General features: G+C 35.5%; 1 protein-coding gene across 5 annotated transcripts in view; it reads left to right on the top strand.

The window, feature by feature from the left end:
- Positions 1-13,969, top strand: part of LOC116864962 (N-acetylated-alpha-linked acidic dipeptidase 2) — a 51,547-nt gene extending 37,578 nt beyond the window's left edge. For 4 of the 5 annotated variants that reach the window (XM_032852832.1, XM_032852831.1, XM_032852834.1 and 1 more), the window contains 3 exons: positions 2,346-2,427; positions 3,368-3,460; positions 13,635-13,969. In XM_032852832.1, coding sequence (XP_032708723.1) covers positions 2,346-2,427; positions 3,368-3,460; positions 13,635-13,824 — 365 coding nt within the window. In that variant the 3' untranslated portion in view covers positions 13,825-13,969. Of the gene's footprint in view, positions 1-2,191; positions 2,295-2,345; positions 2,428-3,367; positions 3,461-13,634 lie in introns of those variants that run through there. The other variant, XM_032852833.1, reaches the window with a different exon arrangement.
- The last annotated feature ends 11,823 nt before the right edge of the window (positions 13,970-25,792 follow it).

Below are 25,792 nucleotides of genomic sequence, written 5' to 3'. Positions count from 1 at the left end.
TCAGGATTTCTTTTACATGGTTTTAAGCATTGTTTCATATTTATGTAGCCATTTTGTGGTTGCTATTTTATACTATGTACCCCTTACAAAGCAGGGATGAACTGGGTCTGGAAGTAGTTATGCAATTCAAATCCTGGCTTTAATGTTTAATCACTGTATGATGCTGGGAAAGATACTTGGCCCCTATGTGTGTGTCAACTTTCTTAGGAGTGAAACAGTAAAGAATATAACGTGTTTCCAAGACAACTGTGGGTGACTGACCTAGTTAATATATAGAAACAATGTTATCTACCAGTAGGGTTTTATTGTAACCATTTTAATCTGGGAGTACATGTTCTTAGTATACACCAAAATTATCAAATTTGTATTCAGTGTCTACCATCTGTAAGTTCTGTGTTAATTCCTGGGAGATAGAAGGATGTGTGAAAAATAATCATTGCCCTCAAAGAGCACAGAATTTCACATGAAGAAGACCAGAAGGCCGGGGACAAGTTGTTATAGGAGTATACAGAGAGTACTACAGGAATACAGAGAGTAAGTACAGAGTAGTCAGTAGTGGCTTTTGAATATTACTATATCCAAATTCGTCACCTTCAAAGTTATGATGAGCAGTAGGTACTAAGTTCTAGAGAAAGATGATGCAAAGAAAATTTAGGAAATTGTGTTTATATCAGTGATTGGAGAACCTCTGTAATGAAGGGGCAAATAAAAAAAAAATGAGGGGCACCTGGGTGGCTCAGTGGGTTAAAGCCTCTGCCTTCAGCTCAGGTCATGATCCCAGGGTCCTGGGATTGAGCCCCGCATCGGGGAATCTCTGCTCGGCGGGGAGCCTGCTTCTCCCTCTCTCTGCCTGCTTCTCTGCCTACTTGTGATCTGTCAAATAAATAAATAAAATCTTAAAAAAAAATGAAACTGCAGTCATAAGATGGACATTCATAGTTCTTTGGCTATCCAGCATCCAGTTCTTGTCCTAGATGCCCTGATTTTTTTTAGTGAATTACTTTTTATCAGTTGAAGTTGGTATCCAACCGAGAGGGCACACAGTTAAAATGGAAGGACTCTCTTTACACAGGTTGATTAACCTCATCTATCTCTTAATACCCAGCCTTCCCCCCGCCTCCCATATTGTCAAACTCTCCAACTCATTTGTGACACTCCATCCGGATTAAACATTGATAATCTTCTATCTCCTACCTAATATGCCCTACTCCTTTCCCAATCAAAATTCACCATTTAGTACCAGGCAAAAACAGGCACTCAAAAAATGTTTTAATGAAGGAATGATGGATGGGATGGATATATAATCTGCACTCCTGGTCTCCAGTTCCTTACTTCCTTCTACCATTCCAGCACACTGTCTTCCTACCAGTCTCCCGAAATTGTTTACGCCAAAGTTATCACTCACCCCTATTACTAAATACCAGGGACACAATTTATTTCTTATCCACATGGACTACTGTGGTTCACTGGAAATTTAAAATTCCTTCAATATTTTTCTGTAGCTTCCATAGTACCTATTATTATTTGGTACATGGTTTTAGAAACAACTATACTAATTAGAGCTTAAAGGAAATCTAGGACAAAGAAAGATTCTTATTCTTTATATTGAAGACCTAATAGCTTGTGTCCTGAACAGTAAGTACTCTATCTGTAAAATGAATATTGTCTCCCCTGCTTCACAGATTAATGAAAGGAGGATAGCAATAATTTATGTTCAGTTTAGAAAAGATGCAAAATGATAAATAAGGTAATTGTAATAAAAAGTACACTAAGAACCTTCTCACTTTACTTAGAATCTTTGTAAACTAGAGAAAAGCCTGACCAGAAAAAAAAAACCTGACCCTATTTCTGTGTCCACATACGTCAGCTCACAGGCATACTTTAAACAAGATCTTAAATGCACTTCTTACAAAGAGGGATTTAGTCTATAATATTGCAAAAACCTAACTCATCTATAGCTGTATCTAGTATCTAGCATACAGATGTACCAATAGTATGTACTGAATGAGTACATACATGAATGATTCATTTCTGGTAAATTGGGAGTTAAAAGAATTAGTTATGTCCTAGACTCCTGGAAGTTATTTCCTGAAGAAACAATTTAGTCATTTTCTATTTTATATATGTATATAATTTTTATATACTTTTATATAAAATATATATATATATATACACTGTTTCTTTGTTATAATATTTTCTGATAATTTCCATGGATTTGCAGGAAGGCGCAACACTGTTTGCCTATCTATTCACTCATATCAGCCTGGAATGGGGACAGCAGGAAAGTGAACATGTGAAATAAGCAGCACTTACTAACTGAACTTCCACTTTTGTATTTTTAAAAGATCCTTTATTTTCTGCTGTGAAGAACTTCTCAGATGCTGCTTCGGATTTTCATAGAAGACTTACACAAGTTAATCTTAATAAGTAAGTTTCAAATGTCAAGCTCCCCATCATTCTGAAAACTGATCTGGTTACTAGAATGAGTCGTGTACACTTACACTCGGCTCTACCTCACTGCTCTTGAGGTCTGTGAATCAGCAGCATCAGCATTACCTAGGAGCCTGTTCGTTTGATACTCTCATTCTAAGACCCACTCAATTCGAATTCCATACTTTAATAAGACGCTCCAGAATGGTTTTTATTCACACTGAAGTTTGAGAAGCCTTACTCTAAATAGTAGACAAAAACTCATCCCCACGACAAGGGCCAAGGAGGAGAGCTGGGAATTCACAGTTCCACAGGCTTAAGTGCATTTGTAGTATGAATTTCACTATGATCCCAATACTTCCCTGTCCTAATGCAGAATTGTTTTTATTGATACAATTGTTGCATTTCACTTAATCACTTGCTTGAAATATAATGAAAAACCCCTTGGATTGTAGGAAAGCCCAGAGAACTTATGTAGCACCCCAGAAAGAGAGCTGGCAAATTCCAAGTGTGAAAGGGGAGTCCTGGCATGCAATACTTCCCATCCTTCTTGTAGAATGAAACAACTTCCCCTCATTTGTTGTTGTTCAGTGTTTATTCAGTGGCACTAAATGGCTTACCAGGAACTTAATAGCACACCCAACCTGCCTCTGCAGGAGGCCGGGCTCTCCTCCTAAAAAGAATTAAAAATGTCTTTCTATTCTTTTGGTGATCTTGAAAAACAAATGAACCACTACCAATAGGTCTTTCTTACTGTGAATATTAGAAAGATATCTCTGTTGTCATCTATGGTTTACATATGAGGCATTATCATTAATCTGCATTTTCTTAAAAGCCTATTGGTTTTAGAAATTCATTTTTCCATGCCTTATCCTGTATTATTTTAAAATACAGTTCCATGGTAAGGGTTATAGCTACTTATTTCTTGTTTTCCCAGTCCCATTGCACTGAGAATCATGAACGACCAACTGATGCTCCTGGAGAGGGCATTCATCGATCCCCTTGGTTTACCAGGGAGGCGGTTCTATAGGTAAGGAAGCAACAGGTGTTTGACTCAAGGACATTAGCTACTTTTCTGTGACCAAAACCAGCATGCTTTAAACTCTTGCCGTCAGATGAATGGAAGGCGAATATGTATGCTATGAGGAACATGGGTAAGATTATGTATAGTAGTATAAGTTGTAGTATCAGAAAACTTCATGTTTATTTGTTTGCTGCAGATGTAAATGATAAACGGTAGATGAAAAATAACTCTAAGAAAATCTAAAAGCTATAGAATTTAGAGGGAATCTTAGAGCTTCTGTAATTCAAACTTCTACATTAATCTTTCCTATAGCATCTGAGGTAAGTAGCTATTTAGCCTCTGAATCTTCCAGTCCATAGGAAGCTTCCTACCCTCATGAGGAAGGCCATCTCATTTTAAGAAAGGTCTAATGTTAGTTTCCCTCAGAAAGACCTTTTTCTCTGTAATCTTCCTCCATCTGACCCTGTTCAGCTCTTCAAAATCAAATAGGATAAATCTAGGTCTATTTCCATAGAACATTATAGTTTTTTGAAGATGACTGCCATATTCTGCTGAAGCAATATCCTCTTTTTGTATCTGTACCTCTGTGCTTTCTTTCACTGTCTTGGCGGTGTGTTTGGACAGTCTTATTTTTCTAGGTACCTCTTAAACTGCAGGTCCTCGGTGAAAATTTGTGAGGCGACTTATCATCAGATACCATGTGCCAGACATAGTTCTGCATGTTAGCTTTCTTATAAATATTAGTTAACTAGTATTAACCTTTAATTTTAAGCACACGCTTTCAGAGCCCAGCTCTGGCTCATACTCAGCAACCTGGGCAAAAGATTTACCTAAATTTCAGGTTCCTCAGCTATAAAAGGAGAGGAGAGTGTAACTGCTTTCATCCCATAGACTTATAGATTTCAGGCATGTGGCAGATTTAGCTCAGAGAGGAATGTACTCAGTAAGTAGCTATTTTAATAAAGTTATAAACAGTAATAATTCATTATTGATACAAATAAAACAGCCATTGGTTAAGTATGTACCTGTCAAAAAGCTGAAAGCAAATCTACATGTTAACCCCCTCTTGCCTGTATTAGTCTATTATTCATAAGCAAAACACCTTTTTCTCAAAATGAATGCAGACTCTATAGAAGCTTGTAGGAGAAAAAGGGACCATGGTCCTTCAGCATTTCCTACTGTAACCCACACCCAGGCATTTGTTATTCTCTTTAAAGAAAATTGTTTTATATACATGTGTATATATATATTTATTCATCTGTATCTAAATTAATGGGACCATACATTTTGCATCTTGCTCTTTTTTCATAACAATTTATCTTAGAGAACTTTCCATGCCAGTATATACAGTTTTAGCTCTCTCTTATCTGGTATATAGTATTGGTTTGGCATGTATGTATAATTTTTGAGTCTCTGTTGACTCTTTAATTCGTTTTCCCCTCATTTACTTTTAGTAAAAGTACTGCCATAGTATGTTCTTGTGCCCTTTTGAGCATTTGTCTTTATATCTATATAATCAGTATGCGGATTTCAGGGTCAAAAAGTAAACACATTCTATCTAAGTAACTGCTACACTGTCCTCCAAAAAGACTGCACTATATTTTAAAAACTTATAGGAATTATTAACTGAATATTAAGGCTATATTCTAAAGCGAGGGCAGTACCAGATGGCAATGTAGGAAGACCCTGAACTCCCCTCAACCCAGGGACACACTGAAGCTGTAACTATATATGTAACAGTTTCCTCTCAAAAAGACCAGAAGACTAGCTGAGCCACTGCTTCATATCAAACAAGAAAAAGGCCATACCAAAGACAGTAGTAGGAGAGTCCGAGAACTAATCATGCCATAAACCCATCTCCAGGTACACAACCCACAATTAGGAGGGAATTTATAAATCCAGAATTTCTCCCTTGAGGAGAACAGTTCATACCTCAAACAGGGTACACCAACTTTTAAGACTTGCACCCGAGGTTAGTCTCTAAAATATCTGGCTACGGGGCACCAACTACCCAAAGGGCTACAGTGAACAGACCAACAGCTCTTAAAAGAGCTTGCATGGACTCACCTGCCACAGGGCCAATACAGAAGCAGCCCTCTGAAAAGCAGACCTCATGTGGAAGATTCATTTGGTAGTCTTAATGCATCACCTGGAAGAGGCTGGTGGGTGTCATCTTTGTGTTGTTCTGCTGAACTCCAGAGCACCAGTATCTCCTGGAAGGCAGCTTTTTTACTTGTGTCTTGTACTTAGTGTTTACAGCTGCTGGCCAGGGATGCCCTTTAATTGTGTGGCTCTGGAACCCATGGGGCTTACTTACATTCCTGGGTCCCATGAGACTATAACAACTGGAGACTGTTCTTGGAAGAGTTTCTTCTAAGAAAAACAACTATTTGCTGGTACAGGAGGTTTGGCCTAAGAAGAAGATCTAGGGCCTATGGCAAGAGTCTTTACACTCTCCCTCTGACCTGCCCCAGTTCGATGGTCTATCTCAAAAAGGAGGTTATACTTTTGTTGGGCATTGGTTTTTGCCACTGCTGCCAGGGCACACCTGTCCATTGGCTCTGGGGCCCAGCAAGGTCCCATAAGACTGAAACCAATGGAGCAAGAGGTCTTAAGACAGCAAGAGGCAACAGACCCAAGCAGCTCAGTCTTCCAAGTGACGGAGGTCTAAGTTTATCATCATGGCTACAGCCTGAGGGGCAGGCTTCCACTTGAACACACGTCTAAGCATTAACTATAAAGCTTCCCAGGGACATTGGAGGGCAGGTGCTATTTTTCGTGTTCTCACTCTTCCTGTTCCAGAGAGCAGACTGAAACATAAGCATATTTACTTACCCTGGAGCTTCAGCCTGCTGCAGGGCAGGCCTTCCATCGAGCCCTCTTCTAGAAGCCTATAGCAATGCTCTCAGGCCATGTAGGTGGGGGCAGTACCACCTTTGTGCTCTTTCGTATTGCAGCTTGCTTCTATATTCCAGAAAGCAACTTATGTACTCAGTTGGAGCCCCAGTTTTTACTACTGTGTCTGAGGGACACCTCCCTATCATGTAGCGCTGGTGGCCACCCCAGATTGCTTGCAGTCCTATAAGGTGGTACATATTTGCATACTGTGGAAACCAAACCCTCAGGCAGCAGCTTTTAATCACCAAGAATTTAAGGTCTGAAATAATCAAGGGGACAGTGACAAGTCTTGGCACACCCTCAACTACCAAGAGGAGTTATTAAAAAGAGGCTGTTGGAACAACACAAAATTTGAGAAACAAATGGAGACAGAGCAAGGTTAGATGAAAGGTTCATCTACTTCAACACTGGGAGAGGTAACTGTTTGATCTACGGCATAGAAACTAACACAAAGTTTAAAAAAAAAATTCAACAGGAATATACCAATGAAAGGTAAAACCACGGAAAAATAGCTTAATGAAACAGAGATAAGTAATCTACCTGATAAAGAGTTCAAAGTACGGCCATAGAGATGCTAACCAAACGTGGAAGAATGGATGAACACAGTGAGAAGGTGAAAAGGAAAAGTACCAAAGAGAAGTCCTAAAACTGAAGGATACACTTAGAGGGGTTTACAGCAGAAGAGATGAAGCAGAAGAAAGTATCACTGAACTCAGAGACGGGGCACTGGCTTTCACCCAAACAGAGCAAGGGAGAAAAAACAAAACAAAACACCAAAAGCTTAAGGAACATATAGAAAACATCATTCCTAGTGTAGGGAGAGAAGTGGGCTAGAACCTGCCCTAACCTAGAGAAGGAAACCAACATCCAGATCCAGGGAACCAAAAGAGACCCACACTAAAACACATTATAATTAAAATGTCAAGGACAGGGAATTTTAAAAGCACCAAGAGAATTACTTGTTATGTACAAAAGAATCCCCATAAGATATTTAGATTTTTCAGAGGAAACTTTGCAGGCCTGATAGGACTGGCCTGATATAGTCAAAGTGCTGAAGAAAAAACTAAAACTAAAAACAAAAAAACTTCCAGGAATATTGTATTCTGCAGCATTGTCATTCAGGATTGAAGGAGAAAGAGTGTTCCAGACTAACTAAAGCTAAAGGGATTCATCACCACTAGTCATATGAAATGGTAAAGGAAGTTCTTTAAAAGCTTGCAAAGAAAAGGTGCTAATTAGTAACAAGAAAATAGTAGAGTGAAAATTTTACTGATACAGATTATAGTAAAGGTAATATATTAAATAGTATGAAGGTTAATGCAAGAGTTATAAAAGTAAGCATAACTGCAATAATAAGGGATGCAGAGAATTAAGAGGAAATAAAATGTGACACAGAAAACAAAACGTGGTGATAGGGTTGATATAAGAGTAAGAAGGGAGAGCTTTAGAATGCCTTCAAAGTTAAATTGTACTATTCATGAAAGTCCACTTTAAATTGTTACATTAGTGTATGTAAGGCTCACAATAGCCACAGACCAAAAGCTACCTAGAGGCTTACCTCTGATATACTGCAAGGTAGCTCACAGATATTTGCAATAAAGCAAGTCACATGAAATTCCTGATTTTCTAGTGCATACAAAAGCTATGTTTATACTATATTGTAGTCTACTAAGTGTGCAAACCATTACTAAAAAAAAAAAAAAAAGTACATACCTTAATTTTAATTTATTGCCCCAAATGCTAACCATCATTTGAGCTTTCAGCTAGTTGCAATCTTGCTGGTGGAGGGTCTTGCCTTGATGTTCATGGCTGGTGATTAGAGTGGCTGTGGCAATTTCTTTAAAGAATACAACCATGAAGACTGCCACATCAACTGACTATTCTATTTATAAGATTTCTCTGTAGTTTGTGATGCTGTTTGATAGACTTTTACCCACAGTACAAGTTATTTCAATATTGGGAGTCAATTCTCTCAAACTTAATTAAAAAGCAGCAGCAAGGCTTTATGTAATACTCAAAACCCTTTGCTGCCACTCTTGAAGCCACTGTTCTACCTTCACAGCATCTTCACCAGGTGTAGATTCCATCTAAAGTAACAACTTTTGCTTATCCATAAACAGCAACTCTTCATCTGTTATAGTTTTATAAGACTGCAGCAATTAAAATATAATTACAAAAATTAAGGCCAGTATCCCTGAAGAAGAGCGATGCAAAAATCTTCCACAAAACAGCAAAGTGAATTTAATATATTAAAAAGATCATTCACTATCCTCAAGTTGACTTATTTCAGGGATACGACTCTTTGAGTATTCACAAATCAATGTAGTGTATGACATCAACAAAATAAAAGGTAAAAATCCTATGACCAAATTAATATAGATGCAGAAAAACCATTTGACAAAATACAACATCTGTTCATGATAAAAATTATCAGAACGTAAAGTGAGTTTAGAGCTAGGCCATGTAAGACCTACCTTGTACCCTAATACTCATGGTGAAATACTGAAAGCTTTTCCTGTAACATTAGGAACAAGACAAGGATGCCTACTCTTACTACTTTTATTCAACATAGTCTTGGAAGTTCTAGCTGCAAAAGACAGGAAAAATAAATAAAAGGCATTCACATTCGTAAGGAAGAAATGAAACTGTCACTATTTGCAGATGACATGGTAATACAGAAAACCTAAAAACACCAAAAAATGAGAACGAATGAATTCAGTACAAACACAATGCACAGAAGTCTATTACACTGCTATAGACTACTAATAAAGTAGCAGAAAGAGAAATTAAGCAAACTCCTTTACAATTGTATCAAAAAGTATAAAATACCTGTGAATAAATTTAACGAGAGGTGAAAGATCTGTACTCTGAAAAGTACTAGATAGTTCTAAAATGGAACACAATAAAAACAAATGCCATCCCTGTTGAAATACCAACAGCATTTCCCACAAAATCAGAGTAAATAATACTCAGGTTTGTATCATAAAAAACATCCCAGATAGCTGAAGCAATTCTTGTCAAAGAGCAAAGCTGGAGGTATATACAATCCCAGATTTCAAGATATACTACAAAGTTACAGTAATCAGTATGATACAGGCAGAAAAACTGACCCAGAGATTAATGGAATGGAACAGAGAACCCAAAAATAAACCCATGCTTATACAATTAATAACATACAAAAAAGGCAAGACTGCAGTGGAGTCTCTTCAATAAATGGTGCTGGGAAAACTGGACAGCAACATACAAATGCAATGAACCACTTCCCTACGTCAAACAAAAAGCAACTCAAAATGGACTAAATGCCTAAATAAATGTGAGAGCTAAAAGCATAACACTCCACCAAAAACAAAAAAACCAGCAACATAGGCAGCAATCTCTTATACACTGGCCGTGGCAAAGTTTTTCTGGATAGGCCTCCTTGGGCAGGGAAAACAAAAGCAAAAATAAACTTTTGGTAGAATATCAAACTAAAAACTTTTGTGCAGCCGAGGAAACCAACAAAATGACAAGCAACCTACTAAATGGGAGGAGATAATTGCAAATGATAGATCTAATATAATGGGTTCATATCTGAGATACAAAAAGCCCCCAATAATCGATTAAAAAAATGGGCAGAGAACCTGAATATGTATCTTTCCAAAGAGTACACATGGCCAAGAAATATGAAAAATGTGGTCCCCATAACTAATCATTAGGGAAATGCAAATGAAAACTGAGGTATCACCACCTCACAACTGTAAGAAAGGTTAGCATCAAAAAGCCAAGTGTCGGTGACAATGTGGAGAAAAGGGAACTCTCATGCACTGTTAGTGGGAATGTAAACTGCTGCAGCCACCAGAGAAAACAGTATGGAGGTTCCTTAAGAAATTAAAAATGAACTCTACATAATCCAGTAATCACACTGCTGGGTTTTTACCCAAAAAAGCCTGAAAACACTAAATGTATAAATATGTATTTAATTAAATACAAATACATGCATCCTTATTTTACCGAAGTGTTATTTACAACTGCCAACATAAGGATGCAAACTAAATGTCCACTAATAACAATAATGTGGTACACATACAATGGAACATTAACCCTAAAAAAGAATGAAATCTTGCCATCTACAACATGGCACCCAACTAAGAGGGTATTATGCTAACTGAAACAAGTCAGAGAAAGACAAATACCATCCAATTTCACTTCAAAACAAATGAACTAAGAAAAGAAATGGTGGTTGCTAGAGGGGAAGGTGGCAGGAGGGTGGGCAAAATAGGGGGTTAAGTGGTTCAGATTCGCAGTTATAAATAAGCCACGAGGATGAAAGGTACACCACAGGGAATATAGTCAATAATACTGTAATAACTTTGGTGACAGATGGTAACTAGTTACTGCAGCGAGCATTTCTTAATGTATGTAACTGTACATAAATGTAAAACTGTACGTAAAATGTATATACCCCAAACTAGTAACACCGTATTGTCAAATGTATTCCAATAAAATATATATAATAAAAGTTTGAAATATTACAAGAGTAACTGTAATTGTAGTTGGAAAAATGGTGTCAAAAGAACTGCTAGATGCAGGTTTGCCATAAACCTTCAATTTAAAAAAAAACCAACAAAAATGTATCTTTCAAGTACAATAAAATGAGGTAAGCCTGTATTAGATACAAGAAAAGATAAAAACTTAAGCATACGTACCATCAAACCACAAAGGGCAAGAGGAGGAAAGTAAGGAACAAGGAGGAACTACAAAACAGCAAGAAAACAACTGACACAATAATATGTACATAATACTGATTATTTTGAATGTAAATGGAATCTGCTCCAACGAAAAGACAGGGTGGCTAAATGTTAACAACAACAACAAAACAAGACCTGTCTATATCATGCCTAGAAGAGACTCACTTCAAATGTAAAGACCCACAGAAACTAAATATGAAAGCACAAAGATATCAAATGCAAGTGGAAGCCACAGAAAGCAGAGATAGCTATACTAATATCAGACAAAATACTTTAAAATGAAGACTGTAATAAAAGACAAAGAAGGAAATTACACAATAAAAGGGTCAAACAAGAGGATGCATTTGTAAATAAATCATCATTAACCATCATAAAAGCACCTGAACACATAAATCGAGACCAAAAGAGAAACAGCAGTACAATAGGAGGAATAGGAGGAGACTTTAATACCACATATCAATGGCTAGCTTCCAAACAAAATAATTACTATGGAGACATGAGCCTTAAATGACGCATTAGACCATATGAAATGAAAAGATATATACAGAACGTTCCATCCAAAAGCAGAATGCACATTCTTGCAAGTGCATGTGGAATATTCTCTGGGATGGGTCATATGTTATGCCAAAAAAACAAGACTTAATTAATTTAAGAATCCAGCATCTCTTTTGACCACAGGGGTATGAAACTAGAAATCAATTACAAGAAGGAAAGTGGAATACTCACAAACAGGTGGACATTAACATTCTACTTACCAAACAGCTAACAGGTTAATGAAATCAAAAGACAAAGAAGATACCTTGAGAAAAATGAAAATGGAAGTACAACATGGCAAAATTTATGGGATGCAACAAAAGCAGTTCTAAGATTGACATTCACCAGCAATGAATACCCTATACCTCAGAAAAAAGCAAAACTCTTAATCAACCTAACATCTCAAGGAAGTAGAAGAATGACAAGTAAAGCCCAAAGTCAGTAGGAGAAGGAAATAACAAAGAGAAAATCAAGGAAACAAATTAAAAAGCCAAAAAAAAAAAAAAGTTCACTAAGACGAAAAGCTGACTGTCTGAAAAGATGAAATTTATAAACTATTCACTGGATTCACCAAGAAGAGAATGGGCTCAAATAAAGAGAGGAGACACTGTAACTAATACTATGGGAATAAATAAGAGACTACTATCAACAATCATCTGTCTGCAAATTGGATAATGTAATAGATATGGACAAACTTCTAGAAACATACAGCCTTCCAGAACTTATTAATCAAACAGAAAATGTGAATAGACCAGTTATTAGTGAGGAAACTGAATTAGTAATCATAAACCTCTCAACAAACAAAAGTCCAGGACCAGGTGGCTTCACTGATGAATTCTACAAAACACTGAAAAAATAATCAATACCAATTCTTTTCAAATTCTTCCAAAAAAAAAAAAGAGGGAACACTTCCAAACGCATTTTAAAAGGCCAGCATTACCCTCATAGGAAAATCAAATAAGGATGCAAAAGAAAATTACCACCCAATATGATGAACATAAAAAAAAAAAAAATCCTCTATAAAACTTAGCAAACCGAATTCAACAATATATTAAAAAGATCATGTACCACAAATGGGATTTATTCAAAGACGGTTTATACAAAGACGGTTCAATATCCACAAATAAATGTTCTATACTACATTAACAAGATGAAGGACAAAAAAGTCTTTAACAGATGCAGAAAAAGCGTTTGACACAATTCAACATACACTTTATTAAAACTCAACAAAATTATGTAGAAGAAATGTAACTCAATATAATAAAGGGCACATAAGACAAGCCTACAGTTAATATCGTATTTAATGGTAAAAGGCTGAAAGCTTTTCCTCTAAGATGAGGAACAAGACCAAGATGCTGCTTCTTGCCCCTTCTTTTCAACACAGTATGGGTAGTCCTAACCAGAGCAATTAGGCAAGAAAAAAACCATCCATATTGGAAGAAGTAAAACCATTGTTATTTGCAGGTGACATTATGTAGCGACAAACCTAAGGAATTCACCAAAAAACTGTTAGAATGAACAAATTACATTCAGTGTAAGGTGAAGATACAAAATCAATATACAGAAACTGATTTTATTTCTATTCACTAATAATGGCCTATCAAGAAGAGGAACAAAAAGATAATTCCATTTACAGCTGCATCAAAAAGAACAGAATATCTAAGAACTTAACCAAGGTGAAAAGCCACAGGACTATTAGATGTCAGTTCAAGGATTCAAACCAGGTTTGTACAAACCTTATATCTATCTATATACATTTTTTGCTATGCTCTCCCTTTCTAATTCTCCAGTAAAGGACAAATGCAGTGAATGCATAGTCAGATTTCTTTGCTTAAAGTTATACTGTCACATAAGTATCGTAAATCACTTATAGGTCATTTTGGAATAAAAAAAGTGAATGCCAGGAGGAGACACACAGTATTCTTAAGATGTGGTCTGCTAAAAGGGAATGAATAAAAAAGCATATAAAGTGTAATGTATGTATACTCTAGCTCAGCCTACCATCTGTTTTCTTCTATTAGGCACATCATCTTTGCTCCAAGTAGCCACAACAAATATGCTGGAGAATCATTTCCTGGGATCTATGATGCTATGTTTGATATTGAAAACAAAGAAGACCCTCATTCAGCCTGGACAGAAGTAAAGAAACACATTTCTATTGCAGCCTTTACAATTCAAGCAGCAGCAGGGACTCTGACAGAAGTGTTATAGTGAGGTCCCAGCCAAGTGGCTAGCCATTTAAAGTGTTACTGAAAGTCTGAGGGTAAAACTCTTGTTTTCTGATAATTCATGATGCCAGAGTATTCTATAATCTTGCTTTTCATGTCATGTTTTGACTTTAGACTTCCATCCTGTCCATCTGTAAAGACGTTTTTTGGCTCTTTTAACAATTCATAACTTCATCACCAAAGTGTTAATAAAACAAAAACAAACACCCCAGTTGTGGGGCAGAAAAACAAAGTAACTGAAAATTCCCTTAAATGTCAAGGAACTTGGGACTTTGGCACACTGCTAGTAGAAATGTAAAATGGTACAAGCACTTTGAAAAAGAGTTCATTAATTTTACAAAGTTAAACATACGGTTGACTCTTGAACAACATGGGTCTGAACCGCACACATCTGCTTATACGTGGATTTTCTTCTCATAAATACAGTACTGTATATGCATTTTCTCTTGATGATTACATTTTCTTTATTTTTAATTGTAAGAATACAGCATATAATACACAAAATAGGGGTTAATCAATCTGTTATCAGTAAGGCTTCTCCTCAATAGTAAACTATTAGCTGTTAAATTTTTTTTTTAAAGATTTTTTATTTATTTATTTGACAGAGAGATCACAAGTAGATGGAGAGGCAGGCAGAGAGAGAGAGAGAGAGGGAAGGAGGCTCCTTGCTGAGCAGAGAGCCCGATGCGGGACTCGATCCCAGGACCCTGAGATCATGACCTGAGCCAAAGGCAGCAGCTTAACCCACTGAGCCACTCAGGCGCCCATAGCTGTTAAATTTTTAGGGAGTAAAGTTACGCAGATTTTTGACTGCACGGTGGACTGGCACCTGTAACCCTCACATTGTTCAAGGGTCAACTATAGTAACCTTTGCAAGTTATTGTTTCAAAAGTTATTTTGTTTTCATCATCTTTAAGAAAAGAACAAGTGATTATGTGGTAGAACAGTGTAATTAATCAAGGATGTTATAGAACATGCCTGAACTATTTCTTAAAAACATCTTCCCCTAAGAGTACTTTACCTATGAGATGGTTTATGTAAGCCACCTGGTAACCACAAAGCAAAAATCTAGTGATGAAACCTAAAAAAGGGGAGACTGAACAAATCACCATGGAAATCCACTTTACAAAGGTAGAAAATAGGGTAAGGAAACACAGGAGATACAAGACTAGAAGGCAAACAATAAGATGGTAGTATAAGTAATTATGAATGGATGGATTCCACCAAAGGTCAGAGTGACTGATGAAAAAAAAAAAGGACCCAACTCCACTCTACAGGAAATTCACTTCAGCTTTCAAGACATACACAGACTCAAGTATAGAAATACAAGAGGATATTCCATGCAGGTGGATACCAAAAAAAGTGGGTGTAGCCATACTTATGCCAGAAAAAAATACATGTCAAGCCAAAAACACTAGCAAGTGTGATAAAGAAGTCATTACATAATGATAAAGTAACAAAGATGTCAAGAAAAGAGAATGTTCAAAAATATACACACATGCAGCATCAGAGCACCATGATTAAAAAAATTTCACCAGATTTAAATGGAGAAATGAGCAATACATTAATAGGGAACTTTAATACTACTCGATAAATTAATCATGCAGTCAGAAAATCAAAAAGGAAATATTGGAATTGAACCAAAACATCTTCCAAAACAAAATGATTTAGCAGTCATATATATAGTACTATTCCATCCAAGAACAGTATAATACACACTTTTCTCAAGGGCATATGAGCATTTTCCCAGGGCAGATCCTATGACAGGGCACAAAACAAATTTCAGCAAACTAAGACTGAAAGTATACCAACTCTCTTTTCTGATCTGATCACAATCGTATAAATTAGACATCAGCAAGAGGAAGCTAGAAGAATCTAGTACATGGGAACTAAATAACACACTTCTAAACAGTAAGTCAAAAAATAAAAAAGGGAAATTAAAACAAATGAAAAAGGGAATATGACCCATCAAATCTTATGGGTAAAAGCAAAGCAGTCAAGAGTCAAGTTTATAGCATGAAATGCGTTATCTTAAGAAATTACAAAGTTCTCAACCTAACTGTACACCTCTAGGAAATATAAAAAGAACAAGTTTACAGGAAGCAGAAGGAAGGAAAGAAAATCAAAGCAGAAAAAATAAAAATCCTATTTCAGAAAAAAACTGCCCATGAAACTAAATGCTGGTTCATCAAAGAGATAAAACTGACAAAATTTTATTAGCCAGACTTAGACAAAGACATAAAATTATAAATGAAAAAGACCATACAAGTGGTACTACAAAATACACAGGATCATAAGAGACTACTGAATAACTCTATACCCAAAATTAGATAACGTAGAAGAAACGGAAAAATTTCTAGAAACAACCCATCAAGACCAAATCAAACACACACAAAAAAATGTGAAAAGACAGTAATGAGCAAGAGATTGAATCAGTAATTTAAAGCTCCCAGTACAAAAAATAACCCAGGACCAGAGGGCTTCATCGGCAAGTTCCAATAAACAGTCAAAGAACTAATACCAGTCTTTCTCAAACTCTTCCAAAAATGGGAGGTATAGGGAATACTTCCAAACTCAGCTTAACAGGCCAGCATTATCCTGGCACCAAAGCCAGGTAAGAATGCAACAAAAAAGGGGTGTCTGGGTGGCTCAATCAGTTAAACATCCAACTCTTGATTTCAGCTCAGGTCATGATCTCAGGGCTATGAGACTGAGCCCCATGCAGACACTGGGCACAGAGTCTGCTTAAGAGTCTCTCCCTCTCCTTCCTAGTCCACCCACTATTCAGTGGCATGTGTGCTCTCTCCCTAAAAACAATAACCACAAAAAAAGGAACTATAAACCACTATTCCTGATAAACATAGACATAAAAATTCTCAACAAAGTATTAGCAAACCAAATTCAAGAACACATAAATTATATACCAGGGCTAGATGGGATTTTTCCCTGGGTTGCAAGGATGGTTCAACATACACAAATCAATACATGATTTTTCATCACATTAATGAAATGAAATCACATTAATGTAGTGAAAGAAACATCATGATCATCTATGCATTTGACAGAATGCAAAATCCTTTCATAATAACTTTTGGCAGACTGAGTAGAGAAGTAATATACCCCAAGGTAATAAAGGCGATGTGTGACAAACCCCCCACCTAACATGATACTCAGCTGAGAACTGAAAGATTTCCCTCACATCCAAATCAGGAAGAAAGAAGTCAAAGTGTCCCATTTGCAGTTATATGACTTTGTTTATGCAAAATCCCAAAGACAACCAAAACACTGCTGGAACTAATATTTCAGTAAAGTTGAATGACGCATGATCAATGTACAGAAATAAGTTACCTTCCTATACACTAAGGATGAAATACCTGAGAAGAAAATTATCCCATTCACAGCACCACAAATGATCTATTTAGGAAAAAATTTCACCAAGGAAATGAAAGATATACAATGAAAAAAACTAAGACTTAGCTAAAAAATGAAAAGACACAACCAAATGGAAAGACATCCTTTGTTAATGGATCCAAAGAATTAGTATTAAAAAGTCCATACTACCCAAAGCCATCTAGATTCAATGCAATCTCCATCAAAATACCGATGGCATTCTTTACAGAAATAAAGAAACAATCTTAAAATATGTATGAAACCCCAAATTGCCAAAGCACTCTCGAGGGAAAAGAACAATGCTGGAGGTACCCCATTTGCTGATTTCAAATTATACTACAAAGCAACAGCAATAAAAACAGCATGGTGCCAACACTAAAACAGACATATAGACCAACAGAACTGATAGCCCAAAACTAAACCCCTGTGTATATAAGTCAAATAATAAATGACAAGGGAGCAAACAGCACCCAATGGGGAAAGGATGATTCTTCAAAAGATGGGTGTTGGGAAAACTGGATAAACACCAAGCAATGAAATTAGACGACTCTTATCACCCACAAAAATCAACCTGAAATGGATCAAAGACTTATACATAAGACCTTATACTACAAAACTATAGGAAAACATAAAGAAGTAGCTCAACAATGGTCATAGCAGTTTGAAATATGATCCCAAAAGCACAACGAAAGCAAAAAAAAAAAAAAAAAAGGCAACAAAATGAAAAAGCAAGCTATGGAATGGGAGAAAATTTTTGCTAATCATGTATCTGACAAAGTGCTCAAATCCAAGACACATAAAGAACTCTTATAACTGGACACAAAAACACCCAAGAGTCCAAAAACTGGGAAGAACTAAACAGATACTTTCTTAAGACCTCCATCCACATGGTCAAGAGGTACATGAAAAGATGTTCCACTTCAATAACCATCAGGAAAATGCAAATTAAAACCACAGGGAGGGATGCCTGGGCGGTTCAGTCAGTTAAGCGTCTGCCTTCGACTCAGGTCATGATCCTGGGATTGGGGTCCTGGAACTGAGTCCCGCATCGAACTCCCTGGTCAGCGGAAGCCTGCTTCTCCCTCTGCCTGCAGCTCCTCTGGCTTGTGTGTGAACACACTCTGACAAATAAAATCTTTAACACAAAAACCACAAGAAGACAAACATGTAGCAAGGATGAGGAGAAAAGGGAGCCCTTGTGCACTGCTGGAAGGAATATAAATTTGCACAGCTACTATAGATAATAGTATGGAAGTTCCTTAAAGAAAAAAAAAAATTAAAGAACCGTAACATGATCTAGTAATTCTACTTCTGGGTATTTATCCAAAGAAAATGAAAACACTAATTCAGAATGGCATATGCATACCCATGTTCACTGCAGCACTATTTACAACAGCCAAGATATGGAAAGAACCTGTGTCCACTGACAGATGAATGGATTAAAAAGATGTGATATGTATACACATACACACACACACATTCACTCATGAGAAAGAAGGGTATCCTGTCACTTGTGACAACATGGATGAGGGATTTGGCACATTATACTAAGTGACATAAGTCAGAGAAAGACAAGTGCAATATGCTGTGACTTATCTGTGGAATTTAGAAAGTCCAAAGTTGTAGAAACAGAAAATAAAATGGTGGTTACCAGGGGACAGAGGTTATGGGATCAAGAACAGATGTAGTTTAAGGGTACAAATTTGTAATACAGAGTAAATATGCCTTAGAAATATACTGACCATACAATGAATAAAAACAAATTATTAAATTCAAACTTACTAAGAGATTTGAACTTAATTATTCCAACTTCCAAAAATAATTATTAAATAATTACATAATGTAATTTAGAGGTGCTAATTATTACTCCAATGGCAACCATATTACAATATATAAGTGTATCAAATTCACATGTTGTACACTTTAACTTTCCTTGGAAGCAAACCTGCGTGGTTGATCAATTACCACCAGCATGAAGAAGTCACTAAAAAGTGTTTTTGTTAAATGAAGTAATTAATCAAAGGGATGGCTATAATGCTGAAGATGCTTACAGACTTTTAGATCTTATTAAAAATGTTAATAAAACTTACAAATCTCATACCTATCAAACTCAGAACTTCTTGGAGAATAACTATTACGAAAGCTAAAACTCAGTCTCAAGGTTATCTGGCAAAGCGTAATATATAAAAAGTAAATCAACCATGTATGCAAGAGATCTCCCTTTGGAAGACGGGCCCTGTAATTTATAACGTAATGTGGTTTTTGATTCATTAAACACTTAGGGTTCAGGTTTAAAAAGTCCCTTCTAATTTGATGGAATATCTTCCCTAACTCTTCACATATGAGAACCCATCCACTTTTCACATAATTGAAAGAATGAGTCTGTCTGCATAACACACCAATAATTTCAATGCGTTGCTTCTTTCACCCCATTACAGTGCCTATATACTGTATGTACGTATCTGCCTATGTACAGAGATGTAGAAAGTTGTTCCAAAGTCCAGGTGACAGTAAGGTGAACTTATAGGCACAAGAGTTTACAAGACAAATTCACTGCCATCACCCTATTACTTTCACTCAGTCCTGCAGACTCCATCCATAATTCTTCTGAATTGCCCACCTGTCCATTAAGGTCCTTATCAGGTATGTCAGTGGCTCCACTGTTCAGTGCAAAAACTTAAAAACCACTATCCTTTCATGACAATTTGGTCATTTGATACTAATAAACAAATGGCAGTTACAATTTTATGTTTTGCATGTTTAGATGTCTTTAGTGTCATGATAAAGAGTTTAAGGACTTAGGAATCAAAGTCCCTCAATTTAAAATCTAATTTCACCATTTGCTACATATGTGACCTGACACAATGTATGTGGTTTTCCTTTGCCTCTGCTTCTCTATCAGTAAAATATGACTATTAGTATATAATCATATGGAGGTGTTCTAAAATTAAATGAAAAGCTATTAAAAACACTTAAAGTACTTGGCAACTTCTAGGTGCCAAACTCTTGAACAAAAAACTTAGCTATATAGTGACATCTACAATCTTGAATTACTTGTAACTAATACCTAAATTCCTAAGCCTCAACTCCAAAATCTATGAAGTCTTCTAACCTAATCACTAGTGAATTATGAAGTCCTGATGTTAGACACTTACTTTTCCTGATGGTTTAAAATTACCTGCTTGAAAAATGGAACCAGAATTCCACCTAACTGAATACCATTGTTCTAATTTTCCTTATCCTGATACTGGCTTTCTGCTCCCTTAAATTTACTCCTCTCCTCTGCCTCCAACTCAGGCTTTTCTTGCTCATAATTTAAGGAGTTTTATGGAGGTGGGGGAGTGCCCTGGAAGGAATCCTTAAGGTATCAAACCGGTCCAAGTTGGCCTTCAATATAATGTCTGTAGTCTGAGACTAGTCTGTTATTAGAATCTAGCTTTCATTTGTAGGGAGCCTTTTAAAGTTTTATACACAATTATAATTTCAAGAAACCCACTAATTTCTAATAAACTCAATGCAGTGAATGTTTATAATTTGTGGATTTGCTGACACACATAATCTTTACATTCTCTTCCACCTTAAGAATATATCATGCCTAACTAAATTGTTTAAACACTGAACTGACAGAATCAAGGAAGAGATAGTTTGTGGTGAATTTATGTTTTGTCAACCCAGCAGCCTTCTTTCCCCATTCTTCTGGCAAGTAACTTTTCTTTCAGTGGCACATACTGCATATTCAGGGTATAAGCCTAAACAATCCTTTACTGGATGGTATGTACCCGTGATTCCACCAGAGAATGACACTTGATTTCTTGTGACTGTCTTTATCAATACACATAAATTTAACCCTAAGAAAACCAAAAGATAAATGCCAAGTGAGGGACATTCTACAAAATACCTGACCAGTCAGTACTCCTCAAAACTGTTAGGGTTTTGAAGAAAGTCTGAGAAACTCAAAACCAAGAGGATCCCAAGAAGACATGATGACTAAATGTAATGTGGCATCCTAGATGGGATCCTGGAACAGAAAAAGACATTAGGTAAAAATTAAGGAAATGTGAATAAAGTATGGATTTTAGTTATTAAAATGTATCAACACTGGTTCACTAATTCTAGCAATTTTATCGTACTAACAATTTTTATCTCCTATAATTTATCAATGTTAATTATAGAAGAAATTGGATAGGGAATATATGGGAACTCTCTGTACTATCTTTATAATTTTTCTTTAAATCCAAAACTGTTCTAAAAGAGAAAGTAAATTTAAAAGAAATTAGGCTGAGAAGAGGTAAAAAAAAAATGCAAACCTAATCACACTTCCATGCTGCTAGTACAAACTTTATTGTACATCAACATTTTTCTGCAAATTTTTGAGCCTCATTCCCAGAGTTTCTGATTTAGCAGATCTGAGGTTGAGGACCCAGAATTGGCACTTCTAACAAATTCTGAGATGTTGATCCTGCTGGTCTAGAAATGGTATTTTGCTTGTCACTGGCTTAGCCTAGAAGATGAAAGTCAGAAACCTCAAATGATCCCTTGCTTATTTGTCTTTCCTCTGCTGGCATCTTATGTTGCAGGCACTTTATATAACTGCTTTAAGCAAGCCTCATACTAAAGGGGAAAGACAGACAAATCTGATTCATTACAGATTTTTCTAACATGCAGATATGAATTCCTATCTGTAAAGCTACATATACAGGATACATACCATTATCAAAAAGACAATGGACGCTTGTTTCTGAAACTGAGGATTCTGAAACTTCTTTGGAGGCTGTTGAGAGAAACTAGAGACCTAAGAGTTGTCAAATCACAAATGATGAGTTTATAATCTATTATTATAACTAAAACAATCCAGGCAAAAGGACTACATATTTTATTTTATAAACTTATTTTCTAACAAAACATATGAAACTAAAAATTTTTTCCTGGTGACCAAACACAGTGTTACCAATTTTCCATGCTATGTGCCAATGTTTTATGGAAACTATTACTCCAAGTGGCAGACACAAACAGCACAGAGCAGTTAAAAGCACAAAACACAGAGCCAGGCTGTTTGAGCTTAAAATTACTACTCTCTATAAACTCACTAGCTTTGACTTGGGTGAGTTATTTAACCTATGCAATAAATCACTTTCCCCACCTGTAATATAATGATAGAACCTACCTCACAGAGTTATCATTAGGGGTAAGCTCATATTCATTGAAGTCCTTAAAACAGTGAGTGGCCCATAAGAAGGGGGTTGTTGGATCTTCTTGATATTTACAAAAGCCAATCAATACGCCAAGCACTATACTAGAAAGTGGCATTATTATGGTTGGCCAAAACAGTTAAGGTTAGTCAGTCTACAAGAGTATACAGACATTAACAAATCAATCACACACAAAAAATATGAATATGGAACTGTAAACTATAATTAACATTTGCAGGAAAGGACCACACTATTTTAAAATCATTAATCTTACTATACACATCTAGTTTCATTTGTGGAGGATGACAGGAAAGTACGACAGGTTCACAGATGTTTCCCTTTTCCAGGCTTAATAGTAATCTTACTTCAATTAGCAAAGTCTTAGAGATATTTTAACAATCCAATCATTTGGGCAATATACCTGCTTGGTCAAAAAAAAAAAAAAAAGGAAACCAAATTATTTTGACATAATTTTTAATCAACATAAAAATGTTTAAGGCTGGAAGTTTTATTTCACTTTAATGGACATTAAAGGTGGCCTACTAAATTGGAAAACTAAGAAAGGTCATTAATTAACATTTAATTAAAACATGCCCCTTGGAGAAACTGTTCTTGAAGGAATTCTTTAAGAACTATATAAAAACTTAAAATCAAATAGTAACGGTGCAGAAGAAAAACACCACAAGCTCAGTACTTCAGAGATAATGCTATGTGTATAAAACACCCAGGCATTTACACTTAAATAAAAAAGGCAAGTCATGCAACAACTCCAGATGAGTTTAAGTTCCAAGGTACTTAGGCATTAAGGAAGAAATCAGGTAAAAAAATCAACTGCCTATCGACAGAATTAAAATAAATGAAAGGAAATATTAACAAAACTTAAAAACAAGCTAGACTTAGCTTGCATTTCAGAACTGATGCCACAGATTTATGATATAGGCAAAAGAATAAAAACAATACCCAATATGAATGTTTATTCAAAATTAATATGCAATGAAAAAAACAAAACCCTAATGTTAATGTTCTAACAGACAACTTAAAAATACCTGGTAGTTACTAAGAAAAAAAAAAAAAAAAAAAGTAAATACCCAAATGCCTTAAAACTGATACCAGAACTCATAAATGAGATTTTAAAAATTTATTTATTGTGGGTGTCATGCAGTTTCAGGCTGGGGAATGGCTGACTTTTTTTTTTAAAAAGTAAGGAGTGGCAGAGCAATACCCCGAAGTCACTTTCAATTATTTGCAAGAACTCTTTAGGTTTTTCATCACCCTTAAAATGGTTAAGGAATTGTCTAAACAAAACCAAACAGGTTACACTTAATAATAATTAAAATCTCTAGCATAAAATGATAAAATAGATCATTAGTCCTCTGCCAGTATATGGTTACAAGAAGTTACATCACTGACCTATATAATCATTTCTCTCTATGGTATGTTGATTTCAATTTATATTTTTAATGGTTTACAAGTTACTGGCTGAAATTATTACAATAAAACTAGGGCAGGTTTTAAGAACTACCCTTCAAGTGTTCCACTAAAAAAGGATGGTCAAAATCAATGTTCTAATTTACGTAGTAATATTGTACCTATTGTACTAATTCTTAGTTTTGCACATGTTCTATGGTCACATAAGATTTTAATACAAGGCAAAGATTACTATAGGAAATAAAGACTTCTCTAAGTACTTTTTTTGCAATTCTTCTATAAATCTAAAATTATCTCAAGATAACAGGATAAGAAAAATAAAAACTCAACTCTTAGGACCTTACTACCTTTATGCTAGCAAAGATACTTAACAAGAAAAAATAGTACTTTCTATTTCCCATGTTGAGTTTAGCTGTCAGATTAGTTACCAAGTGTATAATAAACTTAGATTTCACTGCTTTGCTGTAGAATTACTTTGAATGCTATGAAAGACAAACATATTTCTAGAGAAACAATACACTTAACAACCATTTTTAATTTTCTTGACAGATAAAGTGACACAAATTCTACTTAACAATAACTGTCCCTTTATGTACGAATCTAAGATAAAAATATTTATATTTTTATTTGGGCAACAAATCAGAGGTTCATAGGAGTAAGAGAGGAAATAGGATGGTCACTAATGTAACCACTAATGTAACCGAATATATAAGCTGCATCTCACACACACATACACAAAAACACATACAGAGTCAGTGCTTTGTAACTAACTCTCAGGTGAATAATCCACTTGCTTTAAATAATAGTTCAATTGCATGTAACACATTAAGATATTGCTTAGGGGGAAAAAAGTCTCAAGAAGAAAACATTAAAAAAGGTGTATTAATCATCACCTCAAATCAAATCAACTATCAACCTCTCCCTTAAACAATAAATAAGATTTTATGTCTCCAAATGAACCCAAGTCCTTAAATTATGAAAGATAAAATTTAAATACAACCCCAAGTACTAAAAAGTTATATACTCTCTTTTGGCCCAGTTGTTCTGAAATGTTTCCATGGTATTTTGTTAAAATACCATGTATCATGAAAGCCCAGTTGCCAAGTTTTTTATGTCTTTATTTGTAACAGAGCTAAATCCTTTAATAATTACATAACTACCTTTAGTAGTTATTTGCTAGTTGAGTGAGACATACTCTTTATTAACCTGTACTTCTAAAACTGTACTTATGCAAATTTTCTTTGTAAGAATAAAAGAAAAACACTCAAGGGGCTTGGGAAATAATCATTTTAATCTACATTAGCATAATTCATACCCAAATTTCTTAAGTTTTGCCAAAGTTCTGGCCTTCAATCATTTCTTAATTTTAGTTTTCTTGGTGAGCTCTGCATTGCCTCAAAAAGTAAACTATCTTTAATGGGTTCAATTAGCATAAACAATCTAAGCCTGTGATACCTGTAGCTAATGAAGTATATACACAATCAACATTGTATCACCTAGAATTGTCAAGCTATTCATGAAAGTCTAAAAAAAAAAAAACTCTAAAAGAATTTAGCTATTTTATTTAACATGTAATAGATATTTGTCATAAAGAAAAGCTTAAATATTTAGTTTTCTGATACCCTAATGTTATTTCCATAAGCCTTTAAGTCTACGGTTCAATACATAAAGGTTCCCATCACGGAGGCCAGATATATATAAAGATATATTCTCTTTACATGTAACTAAAGATTTTAAAAGGGTGTAGGCTATAAATCCGATACAATTTAGTCAGATACAATTTAGTCATAACACCATACAAAGACCTTATAAAATAATCAGGAAAGAGATGTTTACCATTATTGCTTAGTCTTAATAAAATCGCAAATTCTAGCCAAATTGATACGTCTCTACTCTTATTTATAATGTTTTCTATACATTTAAATAATAGCGCTTGGCAAGTAA

This window comes from Lontra canadensis, unplaced genomic scaffold, assembly GCF_010015895.1.
Source record: "Lontra canadensis isolate GAN:19392208 unplaced genomic scaffold, GSC_riverotter_1.0 scaffold7, whole genome shotgun sequence".
Classification (NCBI taxonomy): domain Eukaryota; kingdom Metazoa; phylum Chordata; class Mammalia; order Carnivora; family Mustelidae; genus Lontra; species Lontra canadensis.
Note: the sequence above shows the minus strand (reverse complement) of the source record. Positions and strands in the feature narration are given on the sequence as shown.